This window comes from Neolamprologus multifasciatus, chromosome 16 (assembly GCF_963576455.1).
Source record: "Neolamprologus multifasciatus chromosome 16, fNeoMul1.2, whole genome shotgun sequence".
NCBI classification, from domain to species: domain Eukaryota; kingdom Metazoa; phylum Chordata; class Actinopteri; order Cichliformes; family Cichlidae; genus Neolamprologus; species Neolamprologus multifasciatus.
Genome location: NC_140454.1, coordinates 25097224 through 25113720, shown reverse-complemented (window position 1 = coordinate 25113720; position 16497 = coordinate 25097224). Strand labels below are relative to the sequence as shown.

Genomic DNA, 16497 nt, shown 5'->3' with positions numbered 1-16497 from the left:
ATCTATCTTACATACAGCTCTGAAAGTACTTTAAATTGGAGCTATTATGTTTTCCTTTCCTTTTTCAGTAATATTTATACTGTTACAGCAAGAGATGCTGATGTTAATCATGCACCACTAATCCCTGTGATCCATAACCTTAGGCTTCAGTCGGCTCTTAACACCCAGTTCCTGACAGATTTTACTCCTCAGCTGTAAAAGGATGATGGGGTATTGTCAGCACCATGCCAGGCGGACAGGCGGTAGGGCAGCCTGGACTCCCACGTTTGTGAATGTGATAACTCCAGAACGAGGCAACGTATGATTTTGATACCATACGTGCATCTACTATAAATCTCGGGCGAGTGCAAGTTTCAGTAACTTTGAAATTAAGATCAAGGTCAGAGATCAACTTTTCTGAAAATCAACCAGGATTTACACCATAGATGCATCTACTAGGAGGCTGAGAGTAGCACTGGCAACCACCTGTACTTTTTTACCCTACTTTTAGAGCTTTATCACTTCAGTGAGAGGGGATATTCCTAATATGGTCATCTCAGGGACACAGCTCTGGCTGTTCAAACCTCATGGTTGCGATGGGCAGCACATAAGAAGAAAGTTGGGTTAAAGAGAAGGTGGCCTTTAAAGAAAGAAGAGGTAAAACAGCTTGTTTCAGGCAGAGGATGATGTGAATGACTGCATCAAGGCCCCAGTATAAAGTATAGCAAAAAAAATTATGGAGGTGGAAATGAGCATAATAAAACCCCCTTAACCTAAAGCTTTCCTTATGTGATGAGAAAGGCTAATCGCAGGAGACAAAAAAATATACCCAAAGCAGGAAGAAGTTCAAGGACATTTTTGACAACATCAGGCAGGTATGCTACAGTGACTGACATGTGCAGCTAAAACAAAACGACTAAGAAAAACTAACAAGAATGAAACAAGAAGGTGGGTAAGCATGGCACCGTACATCAGACACAAGAGAATCTTATGATCTGACTAGCAGCAAGTATTTCCCAGGGATAAGGGGCTTTTCCTTTAAATCAAAATGACTTATATTTAATGATAAATATACTTACTTTGCTTTGCTTTCAACAGGAGCCCAATGACATGCCACGGAGTCACCCAGAGGGGGCCTATGCTAACACGATTCTCCCCAACCACCACGTCCCTCATCCTCACCCTCACCCCCATCCTCATCCTCACCACCACCATGCCGGACACCACGGGGTGTTTGAGGACTTCGCTTGCTAAAGCCAACCATTGTTTCCTGTCTTGGTGACAACAGAAGATAAGAGCTGTCTGTGTTGAGACCAATAACAGACCCTTGGCATTTCCGTCACTCCTTTGCTGTCACCAGTGAAAAGCTACAGCCAAAGTCAAACACCAAACTTGTGCTGCTAACAAACCACTTGTACGTACAGTATGTAGGCACAAAACGGACACGGCTTTTTCTCCTTTCTTTTTTTTTTTTGCTCTATCTCTCTGTCTCTGGATGGGATCCCACTCAACATCGCCCCGCTTCATGTTGTGATTCAAGACACTTTGTGATTTCAGGACCAATTTTTTGGTACATGATCACTACGAGGGAACAAGAGGAGGACTGCATGTCACCTTGATCCAGTTTATATTCCAAAAAAAAGAAAGAAATAAGAAAAAAAAAAAGATTTATTTATTCAGCTAACATCTCAGATTTTTTTTCCCGTCTGTATCCTTCCATGTATGTCTCTTGAAACTGTTTCTCTTACTTCGAGGAGAACACAGTGTACCATATCAAGTCATCTACACAATATATTATGTAATTATTTAAAGAGATACTATTATATGTTCTATATTGTATACAAGATGACAATAATTCAGTAAGCATACCTTATTCACCATCCAAAGTATGAAGGGAACTATTTAGGCTGAAATATATGACCTTGGCTTAGAAGATCTAGCAGCATCTTTCCACATGATACACTTTGTCTGGTTTGTGGTTAAGGTGTTAGAGAGTAGCATTGTACCTGTACATAAAGTCCAACGTAAAAATGAGAAAGTTCTAAAGGTTCTGTTTCGATGGTTGTTGTTTATTTTTAGTTAATATATATCTTATGTACTATTAATTTTAGTTATTTATACATTTTAGAGACAATTTTTATAAGAAAATATAGCGATCACGATTGTAGCAATTACTGTACACTTACAATCTGCAGATACGATAGACTGCCAGACATCGATACTTTCGTCCAGGTAACAAGAATGGACTGAATGCATTGTGACTATTATATCCATCATTTCCTTTAAGATGTCTGAGACAACAAACATGCTTTGCTTACGGATGAGGATTGGGTTATGTTTTCACATATGACATGGTTGCGCTTTAAGTATTCCTCCTATTTGACTCATTTCTGCCCACCATCCACTCTTCATCTTGGTTAGCATCCTTACTTAAAGCTGACATAAGCAATAAGAGAATTTTTTACACATTTTTTTTTGCAAACTCATCTCCTTCAGAACTACTGTAAAAGTACAGCAGCTATTTACAGTGGGGACCCAGCGTTTCTGTGTGTGTGTTTGTTTATGTGTTTGCATGCGCACTTTAACATTTTGCACACATGACTGAGCACATTAGACTGACACAGCTCAGATGAGCTGATCCATGAAAAAAGGAGGGATTACAATCAAAGAGCTGGAAGAGTATTACTGCAGCGGGAAGGTTTTATCAGCTGAAGCCACCTCTGGAGATGCAGATGTGGCAGCAACGTAAACAGGTACTGTGGCAGAGCCGGATATATATTCTTATTGGTTTATGTAAAAAAAGGACAGAGGACAACACAAATTTTTAAGAGCACAAGTAAGCAAAGGGAAATATAAACTGATTCACTGATTCACAACTAGTTTTTTTTTTTTTCCACTGCAGGAACTTACCAGACTTCCCTTAGCCACTTAGAAATGCATATTTGATTTAAGGCTCTTTCTTGCACCATTCTTTTCAAATAAGAAACTGGAACTTACAACAGCATAGTCTATGTTTTATCGTATAACCTAAAGTAGATTATTGTTTATGATAGCAGAGATGGGATGGACAACCTTTGAAACATTGCCGATATGGATTTTTGTTTCAGGGAACTAGTAGGACCAACTCAACCAGAATGGGGTCCTGTGCTGTCATCCACATCATAGTCAGTCGTTTCATCTGTTTGGCCATGTGTCTGTGCTCGAGTGTGATTTTGAACAGAAATATCCAGTTCTTTCTTGAAATATTTGTAGTAGTAAGATGGCAGATGCTGCTCACACTTTTTTATCTTGTGACAAAGAAATCTGTGTTTCGTTTACTTTAGCAAATCCTGAAGGCTGGAATTTGCTTTTAGTTCATTATAATAAGAGAAGAAAACAACCGGGGGGATTAGATTGTTGTTTTGCTTAAGTTCCTGCAGTAGAGTAGTGGGGGCTGTACATGAGGTTACCCAAGTAGCCGGTAAAGACTAGCTGTGAGCTCCTCATTATTTTCTTTTTCAAATTACTTGCATTCTGTTACACCCAAAAGAGAGAATTATTCAGGACTGATACAAGGTTTTGTATGCTTTGCTAGTACAAACCTCTAAGAAATTTTAGAAAGGTCAGCGTATATGCTAATCCAGATCAGTGACATGGGACTGCATGTTTTATATCACAAGCACCTTTAATCTTGAGTGAGGTTTTTGCAGATGTGTGCTCTCAAGCTGTAGTTTGGACTTACATGTGTCAAAATAGGTATCATGCAGTGTGCTGGTGCAGAGTGTGAACCAAATTCGTTCCTGCACAGAAGGTGGCAGACACTCCAGTGTCTGAGAAATGCAGGAATACCTTACACGATACAGAATTTCATGTTAACAAATGACAACATCATTTTTTCCCGTTAATTTGATAGGTGTATTCTGTTGCTGCAATATTACCATACATCACTTTGGCTCACAGTGAGATTCCAGTCTCCATCTGCCAAATTCCCTCCTCCTTTCAAGTAATCATGGGCTATACATGGCTGTTTAATATTCATAATCATGTGTCACTTTGACATTTTCAAAAGGTTCCCAATCTGAGTCTCTGATGGCATCCTGTACAGGCTATGCATAACAATCTTCTCCTCTGTCATCAATAATTGTAGCTATCCTCAGAGAAGTCACACAGGGGTTGGTGTGTTGAGATGAATACAGGGCTGCTTTATTGCTGTAGAATTTTATTTAAACGGAAAAGCTTAAAGTGGATGTGGAAAGGCTTTTTTAATCCTGAAGACGGTGTGGTTAGGTTCACTGCAAAACACAACTTCAGATAATTCTGCATTCATCGACAAACACAGATAACTTTACAGCAGCAGCAGCCTGTGTGAAGTGCCACATGACCACACGGTGGGCGGCAGGTCTGTGCTGTAGCAGACGGGACAACTTCCCTTCTTAACAACATGTAGCTCACATTCCTGGGATTCCTACTCCGAGCTCCCTTTACATAGGGGACCTACCTATGTTTTTAAAAGCTTAAACTACCAATCAGCCTGTATGTGCTTGCTACATTACCCATAAAAATTAATGTAATCTCACTAGCCACAGATGTTAGGTTTTGAATATCTGCCATTCTCCTGCTCGTTTTATTTTATTTTTTTCAGCTGAGGCCTCGGAGAAAAATATAAGTGCAGGGTGATGCAAGGAGCTGGCAGGAATTCAAAAGGAGAAATTTCATCCTATATCTGACAGAAATGGAAATGGACTATCCCTGCAGTGACAAGGAACGCTTACATTTTGTATATAAGTGTGATCTTGTGATTATTTCTTCTGTTAGAACACATTTTATAAATGTTAAATATGGTAAATACAATGACTATTAAAGTTTAGATAAAAACCAGTGCCTCTTAAATCCCATTTCACTGTGTGCCATCTTTTTATTCCCCTACAAACCACACCGTTGAATAGCAATTCAGACTCTGGTCATTTTTATTTCCTTTTGAATGACCTTTAAGGTTGCATAAAGACATCTCGAAGGCTAGCTCCTAGAAGATGAGAGTAGGATTAATGATAGAGATGGTAAAAAATGTGTAATTCTGCTTGTTAAAAGGTAAATTGTTTTGTTTTTTGTTTTTGATGGTTTAATTTTTAAATTTTTTTTACTGCTTTCTGGAGGACTTAAAACAACCTTGTCCTCACACGACAGGAGAAAGTCCTGGGATTGAACATAAAATAAAGTACAAAATAATGGCTTACAATTAACTCACAGCTGCTCTGTAGTTATGCGGTTTTACAGCATGCCTCGGGGCAGTACATATAGACCCTTGAAATAACTAAAGCTGTAATTAAGGTTGCGACGTTTTCCCTGTTTTTACCCAACCCAGACATCAGGAATACCCAAGGTCTAACGTGGGCAGCAATGTTGCTGAGAAAACGCCGCTTATTTCTGTGAGATTAAAACCATCTTCTTCGTATTAGAAATGTGATTTCTACACGTTCAATCCTCTGCTTGTAGCGGCCAGTAGCCATTACTGGTCTGGGACCTGCGCTGCTGACAGCAAACGCGTTCTTCTGCTGACACCTAAAGGACAAAAAGGATTCTGTTCCTGCATTGCCAACAATGTTATATCACAGCAATCCAGACAACAAAAGGACAAAATGTCATATTTAAACATCCTTTATTTAAAAAACAAAAAACAAAATTACAATTCACAGCTTATTGATAATTACAGCACATATTTGGATGTGATGAACTTTTTAAATTGAAACGTATTGCTTTGGTTTTACAAGTACCCACGTGCACTGAACACTGTAAACCAACAGGTTCAATCAGCAATGGAAAATTTTAAAGAAAAAAAAATGTTTTATTTTAAATAATTTGCTTGATCCAAAGTGAATTTAGTTTCTGTTTGAAAGCACAAGGACAAAGCAGATACTTGATTCTGTCACAAAATAATAAAATAGAAACTGCAGTGTAGATAAAGCTTAAAAAAAAAAAAAAAAGTTTAAAAATAGAGTGTCTATAAAATATTTATAGATGCACAGAAAATGTCATGGAAGCCTCTGTTAGTGCTGAAGTGTTTAGAAGATGCATAATTTGGGAGATATGACAGATTGAATAAATTATGAACAAAATACTTAAGAGACTGCGCTCGGCAATGACGGATGCGATAATTAATCTGCCCGCTCCTTTAGTTTTGGGCTTCTCGCATCTGCAGAAGGCAAAGACGACGCAGATCACCACAATAACTTCATATTGTAATCTCAGCACTTTCAGCAATCTTTCACAGTGTTTTTTTTTTGGGGGAAGATTATATTTTCAATTATGCACATTATTAGCATCGTACTCTTCAAAGGATTAAGACAAACATTCATACAAGCTGGTGCACCGTAATGGTAAAAAGAAAGACTCATCTTGAAAAAAGACGCGTCAGGGAAAAGAAAAAAAAATGTTCACATGGCAGACAATACAGAAAACACCTTTCAGGACCACCAAAGTGGATGTAGTGTTTCCAACATATACATCAAATCCAATTACAGTTAAATAACAGGACTTGCCTTGATTTTATGTATTTCCAAGTAAACCGGATGATGAAAAGTGTCTAGTGTCAGAGAAAATACATTAAAAGGTCTTGTCATAAGAAATTACAGTGTATTTACTTCGTATCAAACAGAAAGAATGAGTCACGTACAGTATTTTGATATACACACTGCTTTCAAATGAAAAGTCCTCCATCAGACATATTCAGCTGTGTTATCTGTAATATTGCACATTATAATATACTCAACGACATTATGGTGTCCAGTACCGCTACCTCCACCAGAAAAGACCCCCATTGGGCAGCGTTACAACTGGGAGAAAGCAGCCATTTGTGTAACTGAGCACACCGCATGGGAGGACAATGATACCAACCAGTGACTTACAATATCTTAACAACACAGTTGAAATTCTTTTAAAAAAAGCAAAACAAAAACAGTTTCTTTTGGAGTTCTCAGACTGCCTACACCTGGTGAAATGTCTTCATACATTCTTTATTTCAGCTGTTACTAAACTAATTCGATTCTAATTTAAAAAGTACCGTACATTTCAAAAGGGACTCGCTACAAGCATTTAATAATGAGCCCTCGCCCTCATCTACTGCCTCATGCAAGCAAGTTTTCTTGGAAAACTTACAAGTAGACAACCTCTGAATAACTTAAAAACACAATGCTGGCCTACATAAAAATAAAGGTTTGTATCTATTATATAAAAGTTCCAGCAGCAATTTCTCAGAAGCTCCATTCCCTGCTTTGAGGCACATGTACAGCCTGTGGATAGCTGGTGGTCTGACATTTCTGCGATAACCACCGCTGTATCAGGCTTCATGCACAGTGAAAGGTAACACCTCCCATTTATCCAAAGCGTTATTGATTTTATTCATAAATCTAAAAAAATATATAGATGTACAATACCTCGTGGAGTCATTTTTGTCAAGGCACATATGCAAAGATGCACTTTTGATATTTACTGATTTGAGTATTTACCAAAGAGCAACACTTCAGTGCCCCCTTGTGAAGGGACACATAGGTTACCAGTAAAAAAAAATTATAAACAGCTCCGCTTTAAAATACCTTTGATATCGACATTAAATTAAAGGACATTCCCACTGAAAAAGCAACAACATACTAAAAGTTTTTGCAACTTGTTTTGGTTCGTTTAGTCGAGCAGCTGCAGCCAGTACATCAGCTCAATCATGCCTGTTGTATTCAAAATAGTCAAAAGCACAAGTGTTACATCCAAGTGTTGTGAACCAAAATCAAGGTTATAAATCCCACTGAATGCATTGGACGTCTGAATCATAACAATCAAGTCAATACTGCAAAGTTTCTGCCCCCTAGTGGTCAAAGCCTGCTTGACGCAATCATTAAAACTATATGAAAAGGTTTCATTGGGAGTGTACTGCATTTATATATCCAAACTGCCCTTAATGCACACAGGAAGACAGAGACAATCACTTGTGTTACCTGACCTGGTGACTAAAAGTCACCTACACCCCTAAGCAGGAGTTGTACTTGGTAAAAAGTTTAAGCGATGGGTGGTGGCACAACGGTTGCCCTCTTCACCCTAAATTCAAGCCTCAAGACTTTTTTAGCGAACGTGCAGGAGCACAGGTTTCACTGCTATTTTTAAGTGCTGTTTCCGTGCTCTTGCTCAAAAAGCAGCATGGCAAGTTGGGAGCGAGAACCGATGCTCTCCAAGTTGCTCTGAACACATCTGTGATAGATGTCCTCACTGAGTCTTGGGTTGCAGACTTCATAACGGTATTGCTGGCGTAACGCTGGCTCTATTGCCCTGAATACGTGCAGACCTGAATACTTTACGAACATTTCGTAGATATCCATGTTCTCTAGAATCTCCTCATTTTCTTGGACGTCCGCCACCATCCGACTGCGCGTCGTCATGTAGTCCGAGTTGTAGAAGCACGTTTCATCAAACGACCTGCGGTCAAAAAGGCCCGCGTCCTTGACCAGATCAAGTGTGTCTGGATGTGGCTGGTTGTGATAAGCCACGTCGGGGTTGTACTCCTGAAAATGAATGGGGAAGAATACTTGCCAATTGTTTATGGCATTCATGCGACAGCGATTCAGAAACTCCGAATTGATGTTTGTGTTGACTTCAGCCAGGAAGAAGAGCGTGTCGACGGGGTGCTTCTTTGAGATGATGTCCATGAATTTGATCTGGGATGGCGTTTCCGTCTTAACACTGATCCACGGGATTTTCACTGCAGGATATTTGCGTTCATAAACGGTTATCTGAGATTTCACGCTGGCAAATATATCATTCTGGCTAACTTGTTGGGCCTCCACTGGGTCATAAATAAACAAGAAGGTTAGGATTGCATTTTCGCTGGTCTCAAAGGCATTCGAGGCAAAGACTTCAAGAAAGTGATCGACGTAGCTCCGGTCCTGCAGAGTAAGCGGTATAATAATGTGGACCCTTGTAGCTTCAGTGACATATGGCATGGGAATGATCTCTATCTGGCTCAAAGGTCGCACCAGATGAACCCTCTTTGTGATGGAGCGGCTGTGACCTTTCTGATTAACAGCCTCCAGCTGAAGGTCTAAGGTGTACTCCATCCCCCTAATGGGGTCAAAGCGTCTGTAGCCATTAATCAGTTGCTGCTTCTTTAAGTGTATAGTGGGCATGTACTTCTTGTTCAGCTCTCCTATGGCGGTGTCAATGACATCCGCCACGTCCATGCGGTCAATGCCGCGCAACTCGCACTTGGGTGAGTCATCGATGCACGAATAAATCTCCTCCTCTGTGAAGTATTCCCATTTCAGAACTTCAAACCGAGACTTTGGTTCAAAAGGAGGATTGATCCCCACTGGCCACTGGGCGCTTCGGTTCCCCTCAAAAGCAACAACACTCACATTCTTTATTTCTGCCTGTGGAAACACAATAAGTGTTAAAATAGACACATTTAACCCAGCTCGTACTACACTGAAATTGTGGTATTTTGTGCCAACAATAGAGGCGAGCAGGCAGGTTTTTATTTGTGACTGATCCATGGGTGATTTGCGACACTTGAAAATCAGCTTACCTGCATCTTAGCAATCTCATCATAAGTCTTCTGGAGTTCAATCTCAGTGAAGAATCTGTGCAGGCGGTACATCTGCTCCGGGTCAGACACTGGATGGACGGTCAGGGCTTTCTTAAACTCTTCACTCTGTTCTTTGCTTGGATCTGAGTTTTTTGCCAACTCGTAATGGTGGTAGTGAAGTCCCTGAAAGGAATCACACAGGTCCTTTCATGAGGTGCGACGACACAAACACGCCTATTGTTATTCCAAGCTGTCAGCTGTTATGCAGCGCTGCTTTCATTCAAACAAACATTACATGCCATCCAGGCAGCATCTTGTTCTCGTCTCTGCTGCAAGGCTGACCATAATTGCACAGTGAACTGTAGACAGATTCTTCTTTTTTTTTTTTTGTTTAAATAAAACAAGACGGTTTATAACTGGAGATATTTACAGTTAGACTTTTGGTCATTTTTAGGGATGTGTTTATTTTGGGCACTCTTAACAGTGTCTCTCACTTTAGTAACAGGCTTGAAGGGAAAAAAAAAAAAGGAGGAAACTAACAGAAGTGACTGACACAGGCGGCAGAATCCCACTTACAGACATGGTCACTTAAGCCGAAAACAAAGTAACCACCTAAGGAGCTTGAGTGATTAAAAAAAGTGAACCCAATCTGATCAAGCTATTAAAAGAACAAAGAACAGAGACAATGCTTAACTGAGCAGTGAAGCAATTCTGTTGGAAATGTTTTCCAACTTACGCCCTGTAGTTGAAGACTTAGTGAAGCCTAATTGTCATCAGTGTTCTCTTTCTTAACAGAAAACAAAAAAATGCCTGGGTCTGTGTTCAAGCTATTTTCTTCAGCCATTTGAGGCCTTTTAGCTTGCCTCCGTTTCTCCCCCTTATCTTGGGGGTGTGGGAGTGTGAAGGGACTCTGGTGGAGCTATTCTGGCTCGGGGCACTTAAGATAGCCAAGTTACTCACTCTCAGCTATGGTACAAGATGGTTTCCTGCTTTGGGGGAAGGCCAAGTAAGGGTAAATAGAAGCTAAAAAGATTTTTACATGTATGGAAAATAATACAAACAAAACATAAACTTTAGTATGGGTGAAGCAGACTGCCTGAATGACACAACCAATTGCCTAAAGGGTGGAGACAGAGCTTGTTTGACCTTAAATGTTAATGACATTACAGGAGCAGAGCATGTTGACCCACAGGGGATTTTCACGCCATTGAATCTAAGCTGAACTGTGAGCTGTGCTTTCTTTGCCTGTTTGCTTATTCCACAGTGCTGCTGGAGATGCAAAAAATGCAAGGCTAAAGGGTATTAGCAAACCACTCTGTAACACAAATACCATCTCTGTACTTGCATGGTAATTACAGTTTTATATAGCTGGCTGTCCGTCAGCTTTAAGTGCTTTCCCAGAGGCAAAGCATGATTTGTACTGTGAGGGCTAAACTAAAAAAAAACTAAAAAGTTTTTTAAAATAACTGCTATGACCGATCACATGGCTGTTCTGAATGAAAGACTTTGTGCAAGTCTTCTTTGTGGTTTGATACACAAAAAAAATCACTATTAAAAAAAAGGTGTTTGGTCTTTCAAAGACTGTATAAAAGTTTCTGTGTCCCAAACGTAGATTTAAGTGCTTTAAACCTGCATTACTTCTGAAAGCCAGCAGGCAGCGACTTTTCTGGCTGTCAGTATGTCCTATTGCATAGAAGTCTATGGGGTCATAGGATTCTAAATCCACTTCTCAACCTACCTCATATTCGCCAACGCAGTTTATGCTGGTGTAATCAATGATGCATCGTCCAAGCCACTCATCAGGCCGGGCGCTCAGGATGTCGTTCCTACAATTTTCCAGGAAGGGCTGGAGTCGTAGCAGCAAGCTACGTGACAGGAGGTACCCAAACCCTCCATAGCAGTACCTCCCTTCCATCGCCCCACCTATGAACTCCTCAGGCCTGCCCATGTAAAGTTCTCGATCCATACTCAAGTGCTCCACCAGGGCTTTGATCCGGTCGGCTTCAGTGTAGGCGTCATCTTGGACAAAGTAGAACCAGTTGTATTCATTGATGTAATGGTCGAAAATGTATTTGATGGTCTGGAACATGTTCCATATCAGCCTCTCGTCTCCATGAGAAACCACAAACATGCCGTGAGGGATTTTGCGGCTGCGCGAGCCAGTAAAGAAGATCACAGCGTCCAGATGATGGCTGATGGTTCGATTCACAGCTACACCTAAGGTGTTAATGGTGTTTTTGGAGGTCATGACCCCGACGAACAGACGCTCCCGCATCCCCAACTCCGTGCTGATATACTTGGCCCTGAAAGAGATGTCAAACAGTGACTGAGTGGATGCTGCTTTGAATGAAAACTGCCAACAAAAGAACTAATGATCTAAATAGATCTTATATCATAATATATTATTTCGCATATGTAAAGTACTGTGTAAGGTGTGTAATGACTCTTTGGGAATCACCTTGTTGTTCTTTTTTTAAATAAATTCAACTAAACAGATTTGGTGTCTAAAGATATAATTTAAAATTGGTTATGCGCCAAGTTGTCTGTTATGTGCAGGCACAAGACTGGTTTTGGTGTCTTTTATTCTTGAATGAATGAATGAATGCCATAGGTCAGGGTCAAGTGGCTTAACAAACAAAAATAACATTGCTCTGAAAAAAGCTCAAGTACAAAGATCAGATTGAATGTGAATTAACGAGCAGTCAATGTTCAAATGAAACATTTGAAAGACCTTCAGAACGCCTGGAGAACTATTGCTCAAAATCACTTTAAAAAAAATGTCAAGAATGTCGGACTTCTTTGAAGTAAAGCAAACTATTGAGGTGTGGCTCAAAAACTGTTGTAGAGTCTTGTAATTTATTGTTCAGCTCATTAAACATCTAGAAATTATTAAATCATTACAGAAAACAAGGACTAAACAGACATGATGTAGTGACCTATAGTGGTGGCTTGTAAGTCTCACACTGGACTCCCCGATGACTTTACAACATTTCTGACTAATTTTTTTTTTTTTTGCTTCCCCTTTCAAATCTGCAAGAAGATACTCTAAACATCAGTGTCCATTCAGGCTTTCGCAATATTTCCATCTTAACATAAAACACCAAAACAGAGTTTGTCGATTAGATGATTTAAATATCTTGACACACAAGTAACAACTAATGTTCTTCGGAAAAGTAAACATGTAAGAACTTGCATTGTGTTTCATCATTTTACCACAACGCCAAACTGATTTTCATTTCCTTGTTATGCTCCACATAGCATTAATAATGGCCTGTTATTAGAGTTGCAACTGTTGGTCAATAGATCACTCAAGACAGTGGAACAAATTTTAAACAACATTTTTCCCCCAAGAGAATTCGCAGCTGTTCTCTTCACATGTGTGGTCCCACATTAAATATTTGCATTTTGAACTCTCGGTTGGACAAACAGTATATGTGAGAACATCTACATGAGCTCTGGATATCTGTAGAGTGACCTGGGTCTGTACCGTAAAGCGAGTTCAAAATCCCCAGGGTATCTTTCTGTTATCTGGACTAATTTAACATAACACTGGTGATTGAGACAAGCAGTCACACAAAGCTGGTTATCAACTCACTAAGTTAACCCAGAGTTTCCTAATCTAGATATCAGCGTGTTCACATGAAAAAGGGGGTTTTGGCAACATCTGACCTGTCACACTGATTATTTTACAGGAAGCTGATTTCGCAAAGAAAGAGTAAACTATGATATTAGGAAAATATGAATAGCTTACACAGATATAATGGAATGAACAGCTGCTGCAGTGTGAGAGGAAAAGGACCGTGCAGTAGTTTAGTGTTATAAGTGATACATGATTTCTTTAAATGTTTTGGTCCGTGAGACTGGAAGAGAGATACTATATTAACAAAGTTAAGCCTGTTTAAAGACAGAAAGAAAAGCTGGCAAAAATACAAGTTGTGTGAGTTAACAGACTATATCATTAAGGATGAGGTATAAATGAGTATTCCATTAAATTAATGTTTAAATTTGCATAGAACAGTTTTGGTTTTTATTCTTTCAGCTCCAGCTTGATGATGGATAACAGTAAAGAATTGATACAAAAAAACTAATTTCAAATGTAGGTTTTGTCTAAATGCAATTGATAGAGAGTCCACAAGTACAAACAGGTTTCCTGATTTTTATATTCATGTTTGCAGAACAACAAAACTGTTGTAAAATCGTTTGCACCCAACAGAGAAAACATAACAAGGACAACTAGACGTAGATGTTTTCTTACTGACTCTTCGGGAAAACAAAGTCAAACTGAAGCCATTAAAAAAAACTTTATGACTTTATACCCTCCTGCTATCAAGGTTAGATATCTTCCAAGAAGGCTGGCACTATTTTCAGAAAACCTGATTGGTCAGGAGGTGGCGACTTTGTACTTGCTGATCTTTAATGTGCAAGGTTCACAGCTTAAGTTACCATAGCGATGAACCTTGGTAAAAAGTGAACCAACTTAATAGTACAGAAAAACCTGGGTTAACACCAAAGTTACCTTGATAAGTCAAAATCCTGCTTGGTAGTACAGTCCTCAGGAGTCTCACACCCGACTCTACATTATAAGACAGTGGTTCACATCTTAATTGGCTCAAGTTTACAAAAGTTAGGATGCAACTGAAAACTGAGGATTACCAGACGGAACAGAGTCTGTAATAACAATGGCTATAAAAGACAGTATCAACCTGATCTGGGAAAGCCTACTTCCTTTAGCCCCACATTTAGCTTCATTGGGATTAGGGTTAGGCATAATTCATAAGAACAATTATAAGATGCACCACCCTTTACTGAACAAACCAACGTTTGGCATAAGCTGCCTCAGAAACCTCGGCAATTGCACGTTTGCATCTGTAGCCTCAGCAGAACTTCTTCATGAGGAAAGACCCTTTCTTGGAATTGGACTGAAATTCAGCCACTGTGGATGCAGAGGCCAGCACTTAAATAAGGTCTTTACTCAGAGAGGGAAAAAATGCAAGTTTGGAGGCATACTGTAGCACAGAAAAAAAAACTAGCTCTACTCTGGTCAGGGTTCCACTGGAAAACAGCAGAGGAAGTGGTGCAGACTTCACGTTGTGTCCAAATTTCTGTGGATATGTGATCTGGTAGAAGGAAACAGGCTCTGAATCAGCTGTGACTACCACTATTAGCTTTAATGATGAGGATACTCAATTATAATCGTATAGCTACATGAGAATTAGTGACTGAATGTGTCTTTGAATGCAATTTTCTCAACTCCCTCACTAATTAACACTCTTTGCAAACTCCTGTAATCACATTTCTCCATTGAAGTAACTGTTAAACCTGCAATTTCAGCAGCTTTTCTGCCTCTTAATCATGTTTGGCTGCATCTACAGATGTGCACGTCTCTTGTGAGGCATCTTGTCCTCACTTTACTTGAGCCTGTAAACTTGCGCCAACCAAACCTAGATCTTTGTCTTCACTTATGGGACACAGGAACAATGGTGTACACAGAAAGTAGGACACCTGGCCACACTACCCGCGCAGGCGTTATGATGTGAAGTCACACAATGAGTGATTTCAACACCATCATCATAATCATGACCATCAGAGACCAGTCATCATTTAGAGGGGATGCTCTACACAGCGGCCTGCTGTGCTGTAGTGTATAGCAACGTGACCTGGATTGAGTATCAGCCACATGCTGTCAGGCTGTGCTCTCCAGTCAAAGCGAACCAACAAACACAAGTTACCTGAAAACTTTCTTTGGGGCGCTCGGCTGGATCTGTTTGTACGGGACTATTCTTGGTTGAAAATCCTCTTCGGACGTCACCTCGTTGACAGCAGAAATAGAGTTGGGCTTTCGGGCTCCTTTGAGCAGTCCATCCTTACCTAAAGACACAGCCTCTCCTTCCTTACTGTCCGGAGAACACGCGTCTTCCGACCAGCTCACGCTCAGTAAACTCAGCGTGAAGCCTAAAGAAATACCGATCACCACCGGGCCGAGCGACCGCAGCACAGAAATTAACAACGAAAATCTCATCTTGAGTGTCGGATCTCTCTGTCCGGCAGTCCCGCTTCGGTCGCTTTCAAGGCGTCCAAACAGGCCTCTGGACTGGGACAGCTCGACTCTACATCGAAGTGGAGCATCCAGAGACAACTTGAGGAAAAGATGCAGCTTCTTCCTTTAATTTTACGCAGGACTCTTACGTGTCAGTCTAGCTCATGCTTGGCTCCGCCCCCTCCTGCTTGGCGTGTCACAGGCGGGACTACTTGCACATTTATGTGTGTGTGGGTGCTGAGCGGGGCGGAGGGATATTGGCCAATCGTATTTATCGAATCGTGTTTTGGGACACGGATTTCCCCCGCTTGTTTTAGTGTCTCTGAACACAGTTTTAATCTCCGTGCCCATGAGTGCCAAATAGATATTTTCCACTTCTAAATAATGACACCCACTCCTGATATCCGATTACGAGTTCGCCTTGGGAAGGTGGGAACGACGCCTCCTCATTGGCTACATATTAAACACCAAATAAACTAAATTAAATTAAAGTTTAGGATTAAAGCTACTATTTTTATTTTTAAGAACTGGGTATCCTTTTAGTGGTTGCCAGGGTGACCCTTCTCCAGGTAAAGACTCTAGATAACCTGCTACAGGGGCTGCAGACAGGAAACATGCTGAAATAGGGCCATTTGTGTTCAGGTGCACGTACAGATTTTATTTTTTGGGGGGGGAGGCTAGATCACCTTTCATGGCCTTACACATCCAGCATGACATGATGAGTTACGACTGACGACAGGTAAGACACAGGTGAGGGAGAGCTGAAACACAGCCAGGGTCCTGTCTACCTGGACCAGGTGATGGCCTCTTTTCACAAGCTCAAATTAAAGAACTTCAGCAGCTGCTGTCATCGTTTCACTGTCCCCCTCCCTTCCCTTCCTTTTTCAAATTTAGCTTACACCGAAGTAACAAACAGGTAAACTTAATAGCTGAAATTAAG

The 16497-nt window shown here is 40.4% G+C and overlaps 2 protein-coding genes across 2 annotated transcripts in view; one reads left to right on the top strand and one right to left on the bottom strand.

Annotated features, from left to right (window-relative positions):
* asic4a (acid-sensing (proton-gated) ion channel family member 4a) overlaps positions 1 to 14749 on the top strand; it is a 115077-nt gene extending 100328 nt beyond the window's left edge. Inside the window, exon 10 of the mRNA XM_085134551.1 lies at positions 1078 to 14749. Within this exon, the coding sequence (XP_084990677.1) occupies positions 1078 to 1233 (156 nt within the window). The 3' untranslated portion in view covers positions 1234 to 14749. The remainder of the gene's footprint in view (positions 1 to 1077) is intronic.
* chpfa (chondroitin polymerizing factor a) lies at positions 5628 to 15740 on the bottom strand. Its single transcript, XM_085134549.1, has 4 exons — positions 15250 to 15740; positions 11259 to 11823; positions 9521 to 9703; positions 5628 to 9365 (listed from the first exon to the last, which is right to left on the bottom strand). The coding sequence occupies exons 1-4, from the start codon at positions 15537 to 15539 to the stop codon at positions 8103 to 8105; spliced, it is 2301 nt and encodes a 766-aa protein (XP_084990675.1). The 5' UTR covers positions 15540 to 15740; the 3' UTR covers positions 5628 to 8102.
* Positions 15741 to 16497: the final 757 nt, after the last annotated feature.

Excerpts from the sequence above, each read along its gene's own strand:
- chpfa (XM_085134549.1), bottom strand. The coding sequence starts at position 15,539 with ATGAGATTTTCGTTGTTAATTTCTGTGCTGCGGTCGCTCGGCCCGGTG. Across the intron at positions 11,824-15,249 it reads GCCCCAAAGAAAGTTTTCAG|GGCCAAGTATATCAGCACGG; the intron begins GTAACTTGTGTT and ends CATCTCTTTCAG. Across the intron at positions 9,366-9,520 it reads ATGAGATTGCTAAGATGCAG|GCAGAAATAAAGAATGTGAG; the intron begins GTAAGCTGATTT and ends GTGTTTCCACAG.